We start from the raw sequence: 15286 nt of genomic DNA on the forward strand, positions 1-15286 counted from the left end.
TGATCGGCCTATAGGAAAGAGGGCCGGCAAGTATGGGCCTGCCACATCTCATGTGCATGTGGCAGATTTAGAGCGACCTGATTGGTCGTGGGAAAGAGGAGGGTCGGCAAGCAGCATGGGGGCGTGGCCATCTGCAGGTGGCGCCGAATGGCCTATGGAACGACCACACCTCCCTTTGTTGCTGCTCATATTTTCCGCGGCTCCTCTTTTATTCCTTGTTTTCTGATTTTGGGTAGGACTTTGCACCTGCTAATCCATGGCGGATCAATTGCCTAGTTTGCATAGGTTTAGTTTCGACCAGCAGGGTCTGATATACTGCGCAGGGCGCAAAAAACCTAATTTTTTTCAAATTAATTAGGTTGATATTGAATCTTGTGAATTATCACAAAATTGATTGGATTCTGTGTGTTGACACAGAGTTATTTATTTCTAGAGAGAAGCATGCTTTCTGACTGAGTACTTTTATGCAAACCTCAACCTTGATACTTCGGGAAATTTATGCTGCGAGTGAACACTAATTGTCTTTTCATATCAATATTAAGGGTTCAGCCGTGTAACACAGCACAGAAAGTATTCAGCGAGTCCTATATTAATGGATAATACAGGTAGGGTGTCGAAATTTACATAATATCTGGGATTGTTGCTACATGCTCTATTCTGGATAAATTTCATGTAAACATATTGAATTGCTCAATAAATGAGCAAGTTACAAGGTTAGACATTCATCACTTTTACATGGCTCGTCCTCTTTGCAGAATGACGACACATTAAATGCAGGATTTTACAATTTTAGCCTTGAACTAAAAACCACCATCAACAATAATACTCTAGTGATGTGACTTGGTCATAATAATATGATCAAAGTGTCAAGGAAAAACATATTACGAAGTATGAACGCTTATCTTTTGGATGTAAGTATGACACCAGACATAATCTATTGTATATAGTTATGTGATTATGCGTGCATTATATAAGAATGATTTCACCCTAGGATTTTTTTTTATAACATTAATTTAGTGGAAGCACATTTATGAACTTGTTTCATAATCGAAAGGAAACCATGATTAGTCTTCTTATTCTTTGAATATCTTATGGATGACCAATGGAAGATGACTTTGGTAGAACCTATCTTAACTTGTTGATATTGATGGTATAACCGGTCATAGCCTATATAATATAGTTTGTTGCAATCGTTCATGATCTTCATTGTAAATCTAGTTGTAACCGATCACAAGCTATATTGGAATGTAAGTTGTAACCGGCCATAAGTTAATTTGGAAACCAAGGTATAATCGGTCACAAGATGAATTGGAAGTTAGTTGTAGTCGATCACAAACTACCTTTGGGAAGCAAGGTGTAACCGATCACAAGCTAACTGAAGAAATAAGGTATAAACGATCACAAGCTACCTCTGGGAAGCAAGGTGTAACCGGTCACAACCTGGTATAACCGATCACAGCTTACATTGTGAGGTTGGTACAACCGATCCCAACAAGCAAAACCGAGTTTTCAATATTTACATATCTCTGGAAAGTTTTGTGTGAAGCTTGGAATTAGGGTTTGCTAAGAAACTTCTAGACGTCGACATATTTGAACATGTACATAACTCTTATCATTTATTTTTCAAAGATATTCCTTGACACTCAAGGTGATCCCTGGTCCGAAAAAGTGAAAAGCATTTAATTATGATTTTCATAATGTTTTAATTACCAGCATTTAAAACATATGCTCTGGAAAATATTATTAGTTAATGTACTAGACTAATAATAGAAGTTTTTCCATGAGATTTTTCGGAAATATTGGTCAACATTAATTGGGAATAGTAAAACCGAATTTAGGTACTTTAATGCATATCTTGAGAATATTTTTGGGTTTTGGAAAATTTCCTTGTTGTCCAAACATCCTTGGTCTATAAATACTTGAGTTTTTATTTCTTGCAATCCATCCTAAGAGCTAGGCAAACTTTATTCTTATTTTTTCTGGTGGAGCCGTCCATCCAGAGAGGAAAGTACCCTAATTAGGCGAAATCTCTTACGAACGCTCGTTTAAATACTTTTGAGGGATCAAGAAGCTCTACGAGTACCGTTGGTGGGAAACTAGATAATTGCAGTGTTATTAGTTTTCGATTATTGATTTGATTGACTAACGGTTGTTGAAACTTTGATGGCACCTAGTTTGTTTATTCTTGAGAATCTTCTCTTCTGATATAAGATTCACTCAGACTTGATCAAAGTATTGACAGGATCTTTCGAACCATCTTTGGATCTAAAGACATCTTGTGATAATCCATTGTTAACAGACTCCATTTTGTACGTGATTGATCACAAGAGGATTCAAGTGTTGTTGTGCAGGTTATTGAAGGCAATAGAAGATTAGAAGACGAAGAAGAATTTTTATTAGTTTTCGTATCTTGTGGATTTAGTGCACAAACCATGATCGGCTGGGATCCAACTAGAATCATGTTTATATTTGATATACTTGACTGATTAGTTGCATGATATCGGCATCGCCTTATAGTTTCTCTTTGAAATCTATATTGATTGTATGGGAATCTAGAATTTGATTATTTCGGTAATTAAAGATTAGATTGATCTAACCAGACAAAGGAGTTTATTAGTTTAAATGGAAGAGCCTTTACCAACAATTCACATATCTTCTAGAAAGATTGATTAGAGTGGTTACCAAACAGGTTCTTCCTTTGTTGTTTGGATACGATCCAAAAGACTTGTCATTCACGTGCGTGACTCTAGAAGTCGAAGGTGCAGGGATACTTAGGGAACTAAGTAGGTAGGGGTAGTATGATTGGTCTAAACTATACAAAGTTGGTATTAGATTTCGTATAACATCCTAATTCTAAGAGTATTCAAAATTGGACTAGGTCCGGGGTTTCTCTGCATTTGCGGTTTCCTCATTAACAAAAATCTTGTTGTGTCATTTTTTTATGCATTATAATTAAGTAAATTACACACGTACGCTAACTCTGTAGCACTTGATATTGATCCTATAGAGTTCCATACTGTACCTATTATCAAGTGCACACTTTGTTGTCGTATAGTATCGATCTTCTATCCATAGTCAATCACACAAGTGATCTTGTTACTGTATTGTCTCGATTTCGTATCCATAAACAATCACACAAAGTATGAACCGAAGTTTTTGTATTCTCTCGAATTTCTCCATAGACGATCACACTCGGTAAAGGACTTATAGGTTGATATTTAAAATATTGTGGTGTATTTGGGTACCCTCATCTTTTCACGCGGATTCCTCCACAAAAAGGTCGATGTTCATCCCTACGCCGACCAATTATTTTGTATGTGTTATCTGGTTAAAGAACATCTAACCATAATAAGTCGATGTTCATGCCTACATCGATCGTTTCTGGTATGGAAGAAATAACCGTATTTCTGTTAGTTATTTTAATTGAATCGATTTATGTGAATGTCCATGTAAACCTATTATATAGCTTGTGATTTCTCTACTGTCAAGCCCATAATCGATTTATGTGAATGTCCACATAGACCAATTATAAATTGTGTGTTTTCTCAACTGGAAAACCGATAATCGGTATATATAAAAACTTATATAGGTATACCAATTTTGAGTGGAGAAGATTCCCAAAATTTCTGAAACTTCTGAACTCATTTTCCTTGGCCTAAGCTTCTGCCTGCATAACTCCTACAACTTATGCTTCTTGTGGGTCTGGGGATGAAGATTGTCCTGCTCTACCTCCTGTGAATGTCACTGCATCATTTCTTAAGATTAAAGCATAACTGGATGGTGAATTTTACGAAATCCAAGCTAATTCCACATTTATTTTTGAAGTATGTTTTTGAGGTGCTGACCAAGTTTTTTTCCTTATCAGGTTTCCTCGTCCTATTGTACTTGGTATTTTTGGCCCAGAAGGAGATGTGTCTTTTTATTTCTAAAGTCAATAGAGGAGAAGCTTTAGATTTATTCTCAAAAACTCTAATCTACCTTTCCTTCCTAATGAACCACATCATAGTTAAAATTAGTTCTATAGAAATTTCCCTCCTAGGACTATTAAACCAGTCCTTACAAGTCAATAATCTTACAAGCAGAACCTCGGTTCATCTCCTCCCTCTAATGAGAAACTAGCATTCCTTCAAAATCTCCCCATTTAATGAAAACAAGTATTCCTTCAAAACGTTAACCATTTTTGGTGTACCGTCGTACTATTTGTGTTCCGCCGAATGTTTCGTACACCAACCGTATTTTCAATATAGGCGTTTTTTTAAGTCACCCGTTAGATTGTCTTCCTCCCTAACCAGTACCGTTAATTTTATTTATTTTCTTTCTTTAATTTTCCCTGCCTTCATTCTCTTTCCGCTCTCTAAACAACAAAATTCTGCTGCAACTGAATCTCCACCTACGTTTCAAGCGAATTGCAGAAAATCAGTGATGGAGATAAAGGATTGGGTTGGTTTCTTTTCACTTCCTCGGTTATGCATGCAAGATTTATCATCTCTTTCTCCTCTAAACAACGAAAATTTATTAAATCCATCCCTGCAACTAAATCTTCACTTAAGTTTCAAGCAATTTGCAGAAGCCAATTACGGATATAAAGAATTGAGTAGGTTGTTTTTCACTTCCTTAATTAGGTATGCAAAATTTATCGAATTATTTGATTTTCGTATATGAAATTCAAGGGTTTTTGTAAATTTTGGGGATATTATTACATGTGTTTATCAATGATTTTGAAGGGTATGTGTAGAATCTTACTATCTATTTACGTACCTCTATATATGTATCGGAAAATTTCATACTGAATTCACCAAATTGTTTTCATTGTTTGGGGAAATCAAAATAGGGTTTTATAGATCACTCATATATTCATTATTAGGTTTTGTAATTGTTATGTCTGATGCAGATTTTACAAATGAAACATTGTAGATATCCAGATGAGGAAGCTGGTGCAGTGCCCATATGCATAAGCTTCATGGTAACATGGTATTTTAGTCACATACCACTAATATTGACGTTAATTAACTGCTATTTTACCTCCTTTTGTTGTCTAGCTTACCACTTGCATCTTTAGTATACCCAACTATGTAATTGTGATGCTTAAATTTAGTGCAATAAGCTTTTTAGTTGGCTTTACCCAGAAATGATTCATATGTATGTGACATTTCATTTGCAACTTTGCAACTTCAGTAGATATGAGAGATGTTTTTCATTTTTGTACTTTTCATCCAAATTGTATAAATTTCCTTTGGTTGTAATCTGGAAATATTAAGGGGTTTGCTTGATTTTAAAGGAAAAAACATGTGAAGGCAAAAACAAGGTTTTAGTGGTTTTGCTTGATTTTCTATGGAAAATATAACATATTTTGTCTTTCTTCGTACAAAAATAAATTAGTTTTTAGTGGTCACAGTCAGGGATCTCTGTTTTTAGTTATTATTTTTTGGGGCAAATATCCTTATATATTGGAACTTCAATGAATTGGGAGAAATTAATTGAATTTTTTTTCTAGGGCTATAAGTTTCATACCTCTGGTGGTTCAGATGATTACGTTATATTTGTTCCGTGAGCTCTGCAACCACGACGAATTTTCCCAAGTTATGGACTATAAACTCAGTGGTGAAACAAGAAAACTAGCGAGTCCTGTGATTAGAAGGAACATGAGAAACTAGCGAGCACTACACCAAATTCAGGTTTTAGCAACTTAGATTCGCAACAGAATTTAGATGTTGCTAATTTCCTGTTGCGAATTTCTCTTGCGAAAAGTTAGCAATAGCCTGTTTCTGTTACGAATTTCGCAACTGCTGTCGCTCAGTTGCTATTCGCAACTGTTTTTGTTTCACGCATGCCAGTTGCCCGTGTGGTAGAAAACACCTGCAAACAGTTTAGTTTTTCAGGCATGCCAATTTCGCGTGTTCCATTCACGGTTTTATCCTAAAAATATCTCTCACTCCATTACAACCATTCGTCCTCTCTCTCACTCTCTCAGAAACCCAATCTGAAGAAAAACTCTCTCAAAAGACATTGAAACTCTTCCGCCGTTGAAGCAAGTCAGGTATGGATGATGATCACTAGAGTTTGATGATGTTATTTCTTTGTTTAAATCGATTGATGATGCTTTCTGTTAGGGTTTGGTAGATTGATAGTTAGGGTTTTTTGTATTTTGTTTAAATCGATTAATGGTGGGTTTTTTTTTGTGTGTATTTTGTTAGATTTATAGTTAGGGTTTTGTGTATTTTGTTTAAATCGATTAGTGATGTTTTTTTATTTTTTTTATTTGGGTAGATTTATAGTTATTCTGTATTTTATTTAAATTGGTTAATTATGTAGTCTCTCTAATAGGCTGGTTTCTACAAATAAATATTTCAAAAAAATAGGCTGGTTTCCTAATTGGGAAAGTCAAATGTTACTTTAATTTTCTGGGACCACTTTTCTTCTAACTTCTTTTGATGACAAGTGTCATGTGGACCATCTCATTTTACTTCTTTTGCTGACATGTGTCTTGGAGACCATATCATTTCACTTCTTTTATTGACAAGTGTCATGAGGACCACTTTCAATGATTAGTTCCATTAATTTCCTTAAATTTCTCTAAAAACAAAACTGACCTATTAAAAAAGAACAGAGGGAGTATATTGTTTGTGTATTTTGGTAGATTGATAGTTAGGGTAGACCAGAGCACTTTGAATCTGTGGTCACTGGTCAGTATATATCATGTCAGTTCAGCTAATTTTTGGTTTGTTATGAATAATTTATTAGTAGATGAACAATGAAATTGGTTTTTGTTAATGGAAATAACAATATTTAAGTGAGCTAAGGAGAAATAGGTCTTAGCTGTGTGGCTGTTGTTGCATTTAGCAGTTTGTATGATATGTTCTCAAGTTGATTGAATCTGCTTATTAATGCATTTCCTGCTATGAATTCATATTGAGTCGTAAGTAGTTACCCTCTTAGCTGAAATCTGTTGCTAACCAGGCATGGTCCTCTTCTTTATCTAGTTTTCCTCTTCATTATCTAATTCCATGGTGGTTTTTCTGTGTCTCCAAGAGCCGTAGAAGACTGTTTTCGCCTTTAGTAACTTTAACTTATCTGTACGTCAAAATGTACCAACCTAAAGAGTATTGTGTTTGATCTCTTGCAAAACAAGCCATAATCTGTAAAAGTATTAACTATTGACGAGATATCAGTTTGAAGATTTTTGTTATTCTTCCACTATATGCTTTATTCATTTATTAACTGGTAGTAAATGTATTATGTTCAGGAAATGTGGTTCAAGGATATATATGTCGTAACCAGGTAATTTTTAGTAAGATGTGATGAACCACATTTTATGCCTGATTGCTCCACATGATAGATATGTAGTTCCTTGAACCACATTTCCTGAACATAACAAAAGCCATGCATTTTAGTTTCTTATGTGCCCAATCCAAATATTTGTAAGACAAGGGCGTGGTTTCTTTCTTTTGAAGTTTGAGCTGTTTTGGACCTCTTCAAGTTAATTACCATGACTTGCAGTAACTTAAATACTTCATCTCAAGCCCTTTTTCCTCCTACAAATTACTTTCTAAATAGTGACATTACTAAGAGATTCCATTACAAAGTAAAGTTCCTACATACTGGAGGACTCATGACTAGCATAAAGACCCTAATGACTAATGATAGTAGGCTACATCGCCACTTGAAAAACTTGTATTGTAATCATGTAACTCAAAGCATGCATGTTTCTTTCTGAGGTCATCGACCAGCACTAACTTAAAAAAAAAAGAAAAAAAAAGATAGAAATGTCATTTTTGCTGTATTCTGATGTCAATAGGCATTTATTTGCGGTAGCTGATGATCCATTGTATTCTCTTAATTCCATAACGTGTATAGCCATTATTGACCGGCTATAATGGGGTATTCATATGCTCAAGATTGTGATACTGTTTTTTTAAAATTACTTGAAGTGATTTACAGTCAATAATTATTCATTGCAACTAAGTTTTGAACGTATTCAGTAATAGTTGATCCCTACTATTTTCTTTTGGGACACTCAAAAATATCACAACTTGAAACTTGTACTCAATGATAACCTCATCTTGTCTGTATTTATTATTGTTTATTGTATAAGTATGTGCCTTACAAATTTTATGTTTGTGGATTCATATCAGAATTTTTATATTCTAGAGCTGAAATTTCATAGTAAGTAATCCAGATAGAGTGAACTGGGTGGAGTAAATGGGGAATTCTGGAGGTTTAGTGAAATTGTCAGTATGGATACATATTTGTGTGTGTGTTTGGGATTGTTTTGACAGGGGCACCTGGAGTTCATGCCTGGAGCAAAGAGGGTCATATCATGACATGCCGGATTGCGCAGGTACCTGAGATTCATTTTATAAACAATTCTACAGTGTTCCTGCTCCTGGGATGATAATACTGAATCATGTTCACTCACTCGGGGCAGTTATCTGCAATCTTGATTGTTGTTTCTTTTATTTCTGTTTTAGCACAATACGCAACATTTTGAATTTTTTTGAACCCCGACAATAATACAGTCATAAAACTGTAGATGTAAGAATATTTTTACAGATTTCTATATGAAAACTACCAGTCCCATAAGTCTCCAGTGTTAAATTATTCTTTACCGTTTCACATATATTGATTTTCACTAAGAATAAGCAGAAACTCCCATAAATGCAGGCCATTATAATAACATTAAGGGTTATAAGCTGCTTTAAAACTAAAAAGAGTTGCACTTTGAGGACCTGAATACTTCTGCAACCGAACTAATGATTGATAACTGTTAAATTGGTTCAAGTCTCTTCTAGAGGACGATGCAGCAGAAACTGTACGGAGTTTGCTACCTGACTACATGAAAGGTGACTTATCAGCCCTCCGTACTTGGCCTGACCAAATTCGGCATTGGTATAAATATTCTTGGACTAGTTCTCTTCATTTCATCGATACTCCTGATAACGCCTGCACCTTTGGTTACTCAAGCTAGTTGTTTGCTTCTCCACTTCTGTTTTGTTTTGCTTTCCTTTTTTATTTTTTAATTCCAATAGCATTGTTATTAAATAGTCTTATGTTTATCTCATTTGTAGGTACTGGAAATACAACTTTTTCTACTAATTGGAGACGATGAGCACTGTTCGAGTGAGAATGGTGTTTCAAACATTGAAGGTGGATGCTATGCCAAGTGCATTGACCTCCCAGGAGAAAAAGAACCTGATGATATCTTCCTTGCTATCAAGTTTGGAGCTGGTAACACTCTTGTCCTATTTTATCTTCCTTGCTATGCAATGGAGGTTTCGGCATATTTGCAGAGGTAATTTTCAATTTTGATTAATATTAGTACAGCACATTCTCCATTACAGAAAATTTCTTACACAAATAAAATGTGGATTTTCAGGTCAGCCACGTTGTCATCTACTTACTACTGGCTGGAGTATTTTTGTAAGCCAAAAGAATCTTGTCTAGGGAGATGCAATTTTATTTCTGAGGTATAATGGTTAATCAAAATCTATGCTCAAGTATCTCAATTTTTGTCTGAAATCTGATGTGAGATGTGGGTTTGTAGAGGAGAAAATGGAGAACTGAGGCTAAGAATTAGACGAGCTGATCGACCTAGAAACATCACTCCTAATTCAATTCTTGCGGACCAGATTATGAATCTCAATGTTCTATCCGAAGTGGCTAATGCAGTATCCACTAAGAGCATGTTCCGTGTTTTTCACAGCCCCAGTTATACTTATATAATTTAGCCCAAATCTTTTAGTTTGCTGATTTTTAGGCATGTGGTTTGGTTTAGTCAAGTGGTGTGCTTCTAGGTAGCTAGAGGTCCCGAGTTCAATCCAGTAAGCTATGAGCGTACTATTGAGTACTTGAATTCCAAATTAGATTAATATGTGTGAAGGTTTCATTTTCCCCCTTCATCTATCTTGTTATTTTTGAAGGTAGGTTGAGCAGGATTGTAAGCAGCAAAGACCTTCTCAGTTTCTTAAGTATCCCATTATTCCTATCTGACTATATATATATATATATATATATATTTCTTCGTTGTTTCTTCATTTAAGATTTATTTCTATTTTATTTTCTGAGTTTCTTACCTAGAGCATCATCTATTTTGTTGTGGTTTATATATATCTATTTTGAAGGTATACCACAAACCTGGTTCCACAATCCGTCCACACATCTGGAAAATTCTCTTCCGCCACAAGTTTTACACATCTATGGTAAGTACTGTTGAATGATGGAAGGCATGAAACAACGATTGTCGTTCATGTGCCTTGAGATATGCTTTTATAAAATATGCAAGGAAAAGAAATAAATACTTACTTAACCTACTCATGCTGTTTACTTATCTCCTTTGTAGTGCGTCATGACCAAGACACATGCTGTTGTACAAACTCTGTCAGATGTGAATCCAGACGTCATACTCGAGGTTAGTGAGTAATGGGGGTCAGTTTTATGGTAGTTTTTGCGACAATATGGTATTAAAACAATTATATTGTTGTCAATTGTATTGTATGCAATGGATGTGGTGAATATTGTTTCTTAAGGCAATAATAGTGCCACGGCTAATTTAGTGTGTTTTGCTTCAGTGTAGTAATGGACAGACGAGACTTCATGCTAAAATTTCTAGAAGATGGGTTACTAGAACTGCCAGCTTACGGGTAAGAATGGCCCTTTTTTTTTGTATTTGAAGGTTGATTTACGTCACTGCATTATGATGCAAGAATCCAGTTGTTAACCATAATGAAAATTGTGGGTGTAACAGTAAGTATGCCTAGGGATAAGAGTATAATGTTGAATCTGTACCAAGTGTTCAAGGAAGTCTTGATGTTAAGAACATGATAAGAACGAAATATCAGCAGTATAATCCAAAACTTCCAGAAAGTTTATCTTAGACACTCTGTGCCAGATTTTGGTTCAGTCTCTTTTCATAACATGTATGGTTGATATAACTTGATGATACAGCATTTACTTTGTGCATTTCTGCATTTTTGACATCTAATGTATGGTTTGCATTTCTGTTTCAGGGTTGTTGCACAATGCAGATTAGTTGAACTCACCATTAACTTACAAGTAGGAGTTTCTTGTATTATATTTCCTCTTAATTCTGAAACTAAACTAAGTTGATTCTTGATTTCAATCTTAGAGTAAATGTGGTAATAAATGATAAACATAGTTGTTTCATTCCCTTTCTTTTGTAAGATGTCTTTAATGTTTAAACATGTATCATTGAACATAATAATATTAATGGTGAAGAATTTGATTGACTGACTGAATCTTTAGAGTTACAGGGTTTATGGGTAGTTGCAGGATGAAATAGAAATGGAGTGAAAAGATTTTGACTAGGTCAATGAAGATCGACCTTTTTTTTTGGTTGTTGCCAAAATTCAGCTATAATCTGTTGCTAAATTTTTACCGCGACCTTTTTAGGTCAGTCTTCCATTGACTTAGTCAAGAATTCGCAACTAATAGAAAAATTTCGCAACTGCTAGCAGCTGTGCTAAATGTTTGAGGCGCAACAGATTTAACAGTTGCAAAAACAGTTGCGAATCAAAGTTCGCAACAGCTAAATTCCATTGCGAAAATTCGAGTCGCCCCATGTCGCAACACCTGGCTGCAGTTGCGATTCTTCATCACATAGGACAGGTTGGATCTACATATTTAACTTTCCCATATAGTTTAGAGTTTGTTGATAAATCATTCTCAAGATATTTCCAGAGAAAAAGTTTAGTTCTTGAGAAACATTCAATTTCCATAAGGGTTTTCAAAATGATTCTGGTAAAGACAAACTAACAATGTCAGTTCCTGCTTCATTCAATTTATCATATATGGATTTTACTGTGTATTCCCCCGACTTTGTTATTGTCTATCTTAGTTAGTTTTTTTGAGATTGAGCTATATCTAGTCAAAGGTAGATTTTACTAATTTGATTGGCAACATCTTCAGGGAAAAGAGAATTTATATATAACACTTCTTAGAAACATGGTATATTAATTATGCTACCAATGGGAGATTTTGCTGTTATAATATGCACTTAAATTTCCGTTAAGCCATGGTACCCAAATATTCCAAATGTTAATACTCTGACCATTTCCGACTTCCCATAAACTAATTTTTCTAATTTCTAGTCCTTGGGAGATACACTTCCAGATCGATCCAAGAGAAATTTGTTGGTGTTTTAATTCTAGAAGGGGATTTATTCCTAAAAATATTTAGATTCCATTTTTTTGCCCTATATAGAGCATCTATTTCCTTAATAAGTCTCCAAGCTATTTTGGCTAACATTGCAAGATTAAATTTATGAGCATCTCTAAATCCTAAACCTCCTTTTCGAATTGGTTTACAAATACTTGGCCCAGTTTTTGGATAAAAACCTTTAACCCCTGAATCCTTATCCCACCAAATAACTCTTTGAATTATATTTATCTTATTGCTTTTTTTTGGTAGGATAAAATAACCCATTTGGAATATTGGTGTACTCCAAAGAACTGCTCTATTTAGCACTGATCTATTATGTTATGAAAGAACTATGCCTTTCGATTTTGCTTCCATTCTTTCCAAGATTGGAGCAACGGTTTTTATTTTGGACCTATCCATGAGGAGTGAAGCTTCTAATCCTAGTTCGCATTTGTCGTGCGGTGAAAATTCGGTAAACTATGTGTGATTCGGGGAAAATGCAGTACACAGAATTCGGCACTTTTCTTTTTTTTGACATAGTTTGACTATGAATTTACAGATTAATTGATATTATCAATCTAATAGTACCACCATAACAATAAATGGAGTATAGCTCGATGATCTAATTGCTCTCACCACTCCCAGATTAACCTGGGATCAAATCTCCCATCACCTACTAATTTTTCTCGAACCAAAAATAATGATTTCATAAAATTCAAATACCACTGTACTGAAAATAAGCTTTTAATACAAACAGACGCAGAATAAAGATTTCATAAAAATCAAATACCACTGTACTGAAAATAAGCTTTCATAAAGTCTTAGCTTTCAATACAAACAGACGCAGAATAAATATTTCATAAAAATTAAATACCATTGTACTGAAAATACTAAAAATAAGCTTTCATGAAGTCCTAACAATACAGGTCCATGACACAGAAAGTGAAATTATGCCAACAATACCAATTCTTTTTCTGTTAAGATGAAGAGGTGCTTTGCCATGAATGTGAAGTCATGCCAGTTATAACTGGCAATGTGAGTAAACCCATGATCAAAATCTTTCATAACCACTTTCATATTGGTATCTTGGGCTACCAGTCTTCCTCCGAGGTTGAATAAGAGATCCAAAGAATCTACCAACTGTGTCTGGCTTTTGAACTGGGACAAATCTACAACTTTTCAGGCGCCCATGTTCCCAAATTACACCTAGAAACAAAAACCATCAAATAATAGTCATAATGAATTGGAAGAAATATTACCAAATATTTACTTTTTTATTTATAGAAAGAGAGATATTATTGAGAAAAAGAATGTACAATGGATGCTACCAGAGGTAGCAGAGACAAAAAAAAGAAAAATTACAAAAACATTACCAAAAGAGATTGTCCCAATGCTGGACAGTAAAAGAAAGTAACTTGTTATAGGGGTTGAAGAAATCATTAGAGGGGCTGATATAATAGGACAAAAAGGCTCATTACATGGTAATTTCAAGTGCCCCTTATCCAAAAAAAAATTGATAATAACTAATTAATCCTTACATAGTTTAGTGTTGATAATCTATTTTAGTGTTAATAATTAAGTTTCACTTATATTTATTCTAAATCAAAACAAAATCAGATTTTATAATAAAATATAAAAAAATTATAGGAGAAGAAAATAAAAACTTTTGTGATATTTGTGAAACCGTAGGTTTTCAATATAAATAGGTGCAGAATAAAGATTTCATAAAAGTCAAATACCATTGTACTAAAAATACTAAAAATAAGCTTTCATGAAGTCCTAACAATACGAGACCATGACACATAAAGTGAAATCATGCCAGTAATACCAATTCTTCTTCTGTTAAGATGAAGAGGTGCTTAGCCAGGAATGTGAAGTCATGCCAATCGTAACCGCCAATGTGAGTAACCCCAGGATCAGAGTCCTTGATTACAACTCGTTGATTGGTATCTTGGGATACCAATCTTCCTCCGAGTTTGAATAAGAGATCCAAAGAAGCTACCAACTGTGTCTGTCTTTTGAACTGGGACAAATCTACAACTTTCCAGGCGCCCATGTTCCCCAATTTCACCTAGAGAAAAAACACAAAAACCATCAAATAATAGTAATAGTGAATTAGAAGAAATAGTAAACACCCAAATATTCACCTTTTTTTTTTGATCGAAATAAAGATGTTATTGAGAAAAAGAATGTACAATGGATGCTATCATAGGTAGCAAAGACAAAAAAAAGAAAAATTACAAAAACATTACCAAAAGAGATTGTCCCAATGTTTGACGGTAAAAGAAAGTAGCCTGTTATAGGGGCTGAAGAAATCATTAGAGCGGCTGATATAATGGGACAAAGGAGCTCATTATATGATAATTTCAAGTGCCTCTTATCTGAAAAAAATTGATAATGACTAATTAAACCTTACATAGTTTAGTGTTGATAATCTAGTTTAGTGCTAATGATTAAGTTTCACTTGTATTTACTCTAAATCAAAACAAAATCAGATTTTATAGTAAAAAAAAAAAGTTTAAAGGAGAAGAAAATAAAAACTTTTGTGATATTTGTGAAACCCTGGGTTTTGATTCACTCAACCAAAATGAGTGATTCCAGTGACAAATTTGAGATGGGTGAATCTCTATATGATAGAGAAAAAAAATACTAAATACCTCTTGATGGAGATCCGGATATGGAGTATTTGTTAGATGGTAGAGATGTTTTAACCCAAAGTGAAGGTCAATCTCAATCAATTGAAGAAATTAATCAAGAAAGTGAAGAACCAGTGCTTGAAAATGACCAGGTATACTTTTAAATTAGTTCCAATTAGCTTTTTGTTGCTCAAAATTATCTAAAGTACGTAAAAAAACCAAAACTTTTACATTTTCAGGGAAACTTACGGTTGGAATTTTTCATGTAACCAACCGTAATTAGTGGTTACGGTTCGTAAAAGATGAACTACCAACTGTAACTGATTAAATTTGGGGAAAGCCCAATAGTAATACCAGTTACGGTTGGTAAACAAATGCTCGATACGAACCGTAACTAAGTTACGGTTGTTCATGTCGTTCAGTTTTTTCCAACCGTAACATATCATGTGCATGCCGGTATTTACTGCATTGGTTACAGTTTGTAAATTGAAAATCGA

At 34.4% G+C, this 15286-nt stretch overlaps 1 protein-coding gene across 3 annotated transcripts; it reads left to right on the forward strand.

Moving 5' to 3' along the window:
- The first annotated feature begins 5986 nt into the window (after positions 1 to 5986).
- Positions 5987 to 11141, forward strand: LOC113352953. 3 transcript variants are annotated; one of them, XR_003361005.1, is made up of 8 exons: positions 5987 to 6037; positions 8277 to 8338; positions 9066 to 9289; positions 9374 to 9464; positions 10119 to 10196; positions 10337 to 10405; positions 10571 to 10637; positions 11004 to 11029. XR_003361005.1 is itself a non-coding variant. In XM_026596691.1 (8 exons), the coding sequence occupies exons 2-8, from the start codon at positions 8318 to 8320 to the stop codon at positions 11028 to 11030; spliced, it is 582 nt and encodes a 193-aa protein (XP_026452476.1). In that variant the 5' UTR covers positions 5987 to 6037; positions 8277 to 8317; the 3' UTR covers positions 11031 to 11141. The 3 variants fall into 3 exon arrangements, 2 of the variants coding, with proteins under 2 accessions (XP_026452476.1, XP_026452477.1); XM_026596691.1 differs by having other exon boundaries at positions 10566 to 10637; positions 11004 to 11141; XM_026596692.1 differs by lacking the exon at positions 5987 to 6037 and having other exon boundaries at positions 6261 to 8338; positions 10566 to 10637; positions 11004 to 11141.
- Positions 11142 to 15286: the final 4145 nt, after the last annotated feature.

The sequence above is a fragment of the Papaver somniferum genome, chromosome 2 (genome assembly GCF_003573695.1).
Source record: "Papaver somniferum cultivar HN1 chromosome 2, ASM357369v1, whole genome shotgun sequence".
In the NCBI taxonomy this organism is placed as follows: domain Eukaryota; kingdom Viridiplantae; phylum Streptophyta; class Magnoliopsida; order Ranunculales; family Papaveraceae; genus Papaver; species Papaver somniferum.

Excerpts from the sequence above, each read along its gene's own strand:
- LOC113352953 (XM_026596691.1), top strand. The coding sequence starts at position 8,318 with ATGACATGCCGGATTGCGCAG. Across the intron at positions 10,197-10,336 it reads ACAAGTTTTACACATCTATG|TGCGTCATGACCAAGACACA; the intron begins GTAAGTACTGTT and ends TCTCCTTTGTAG. Across the intron at positions 10,638-11,003 it reads CTAGAACTGCCAGCTTACGG|GGTTGTTGCACAATGCAGAT; the intron begins GTAAGAATGGCC and ends TTTCTGTTTCAG.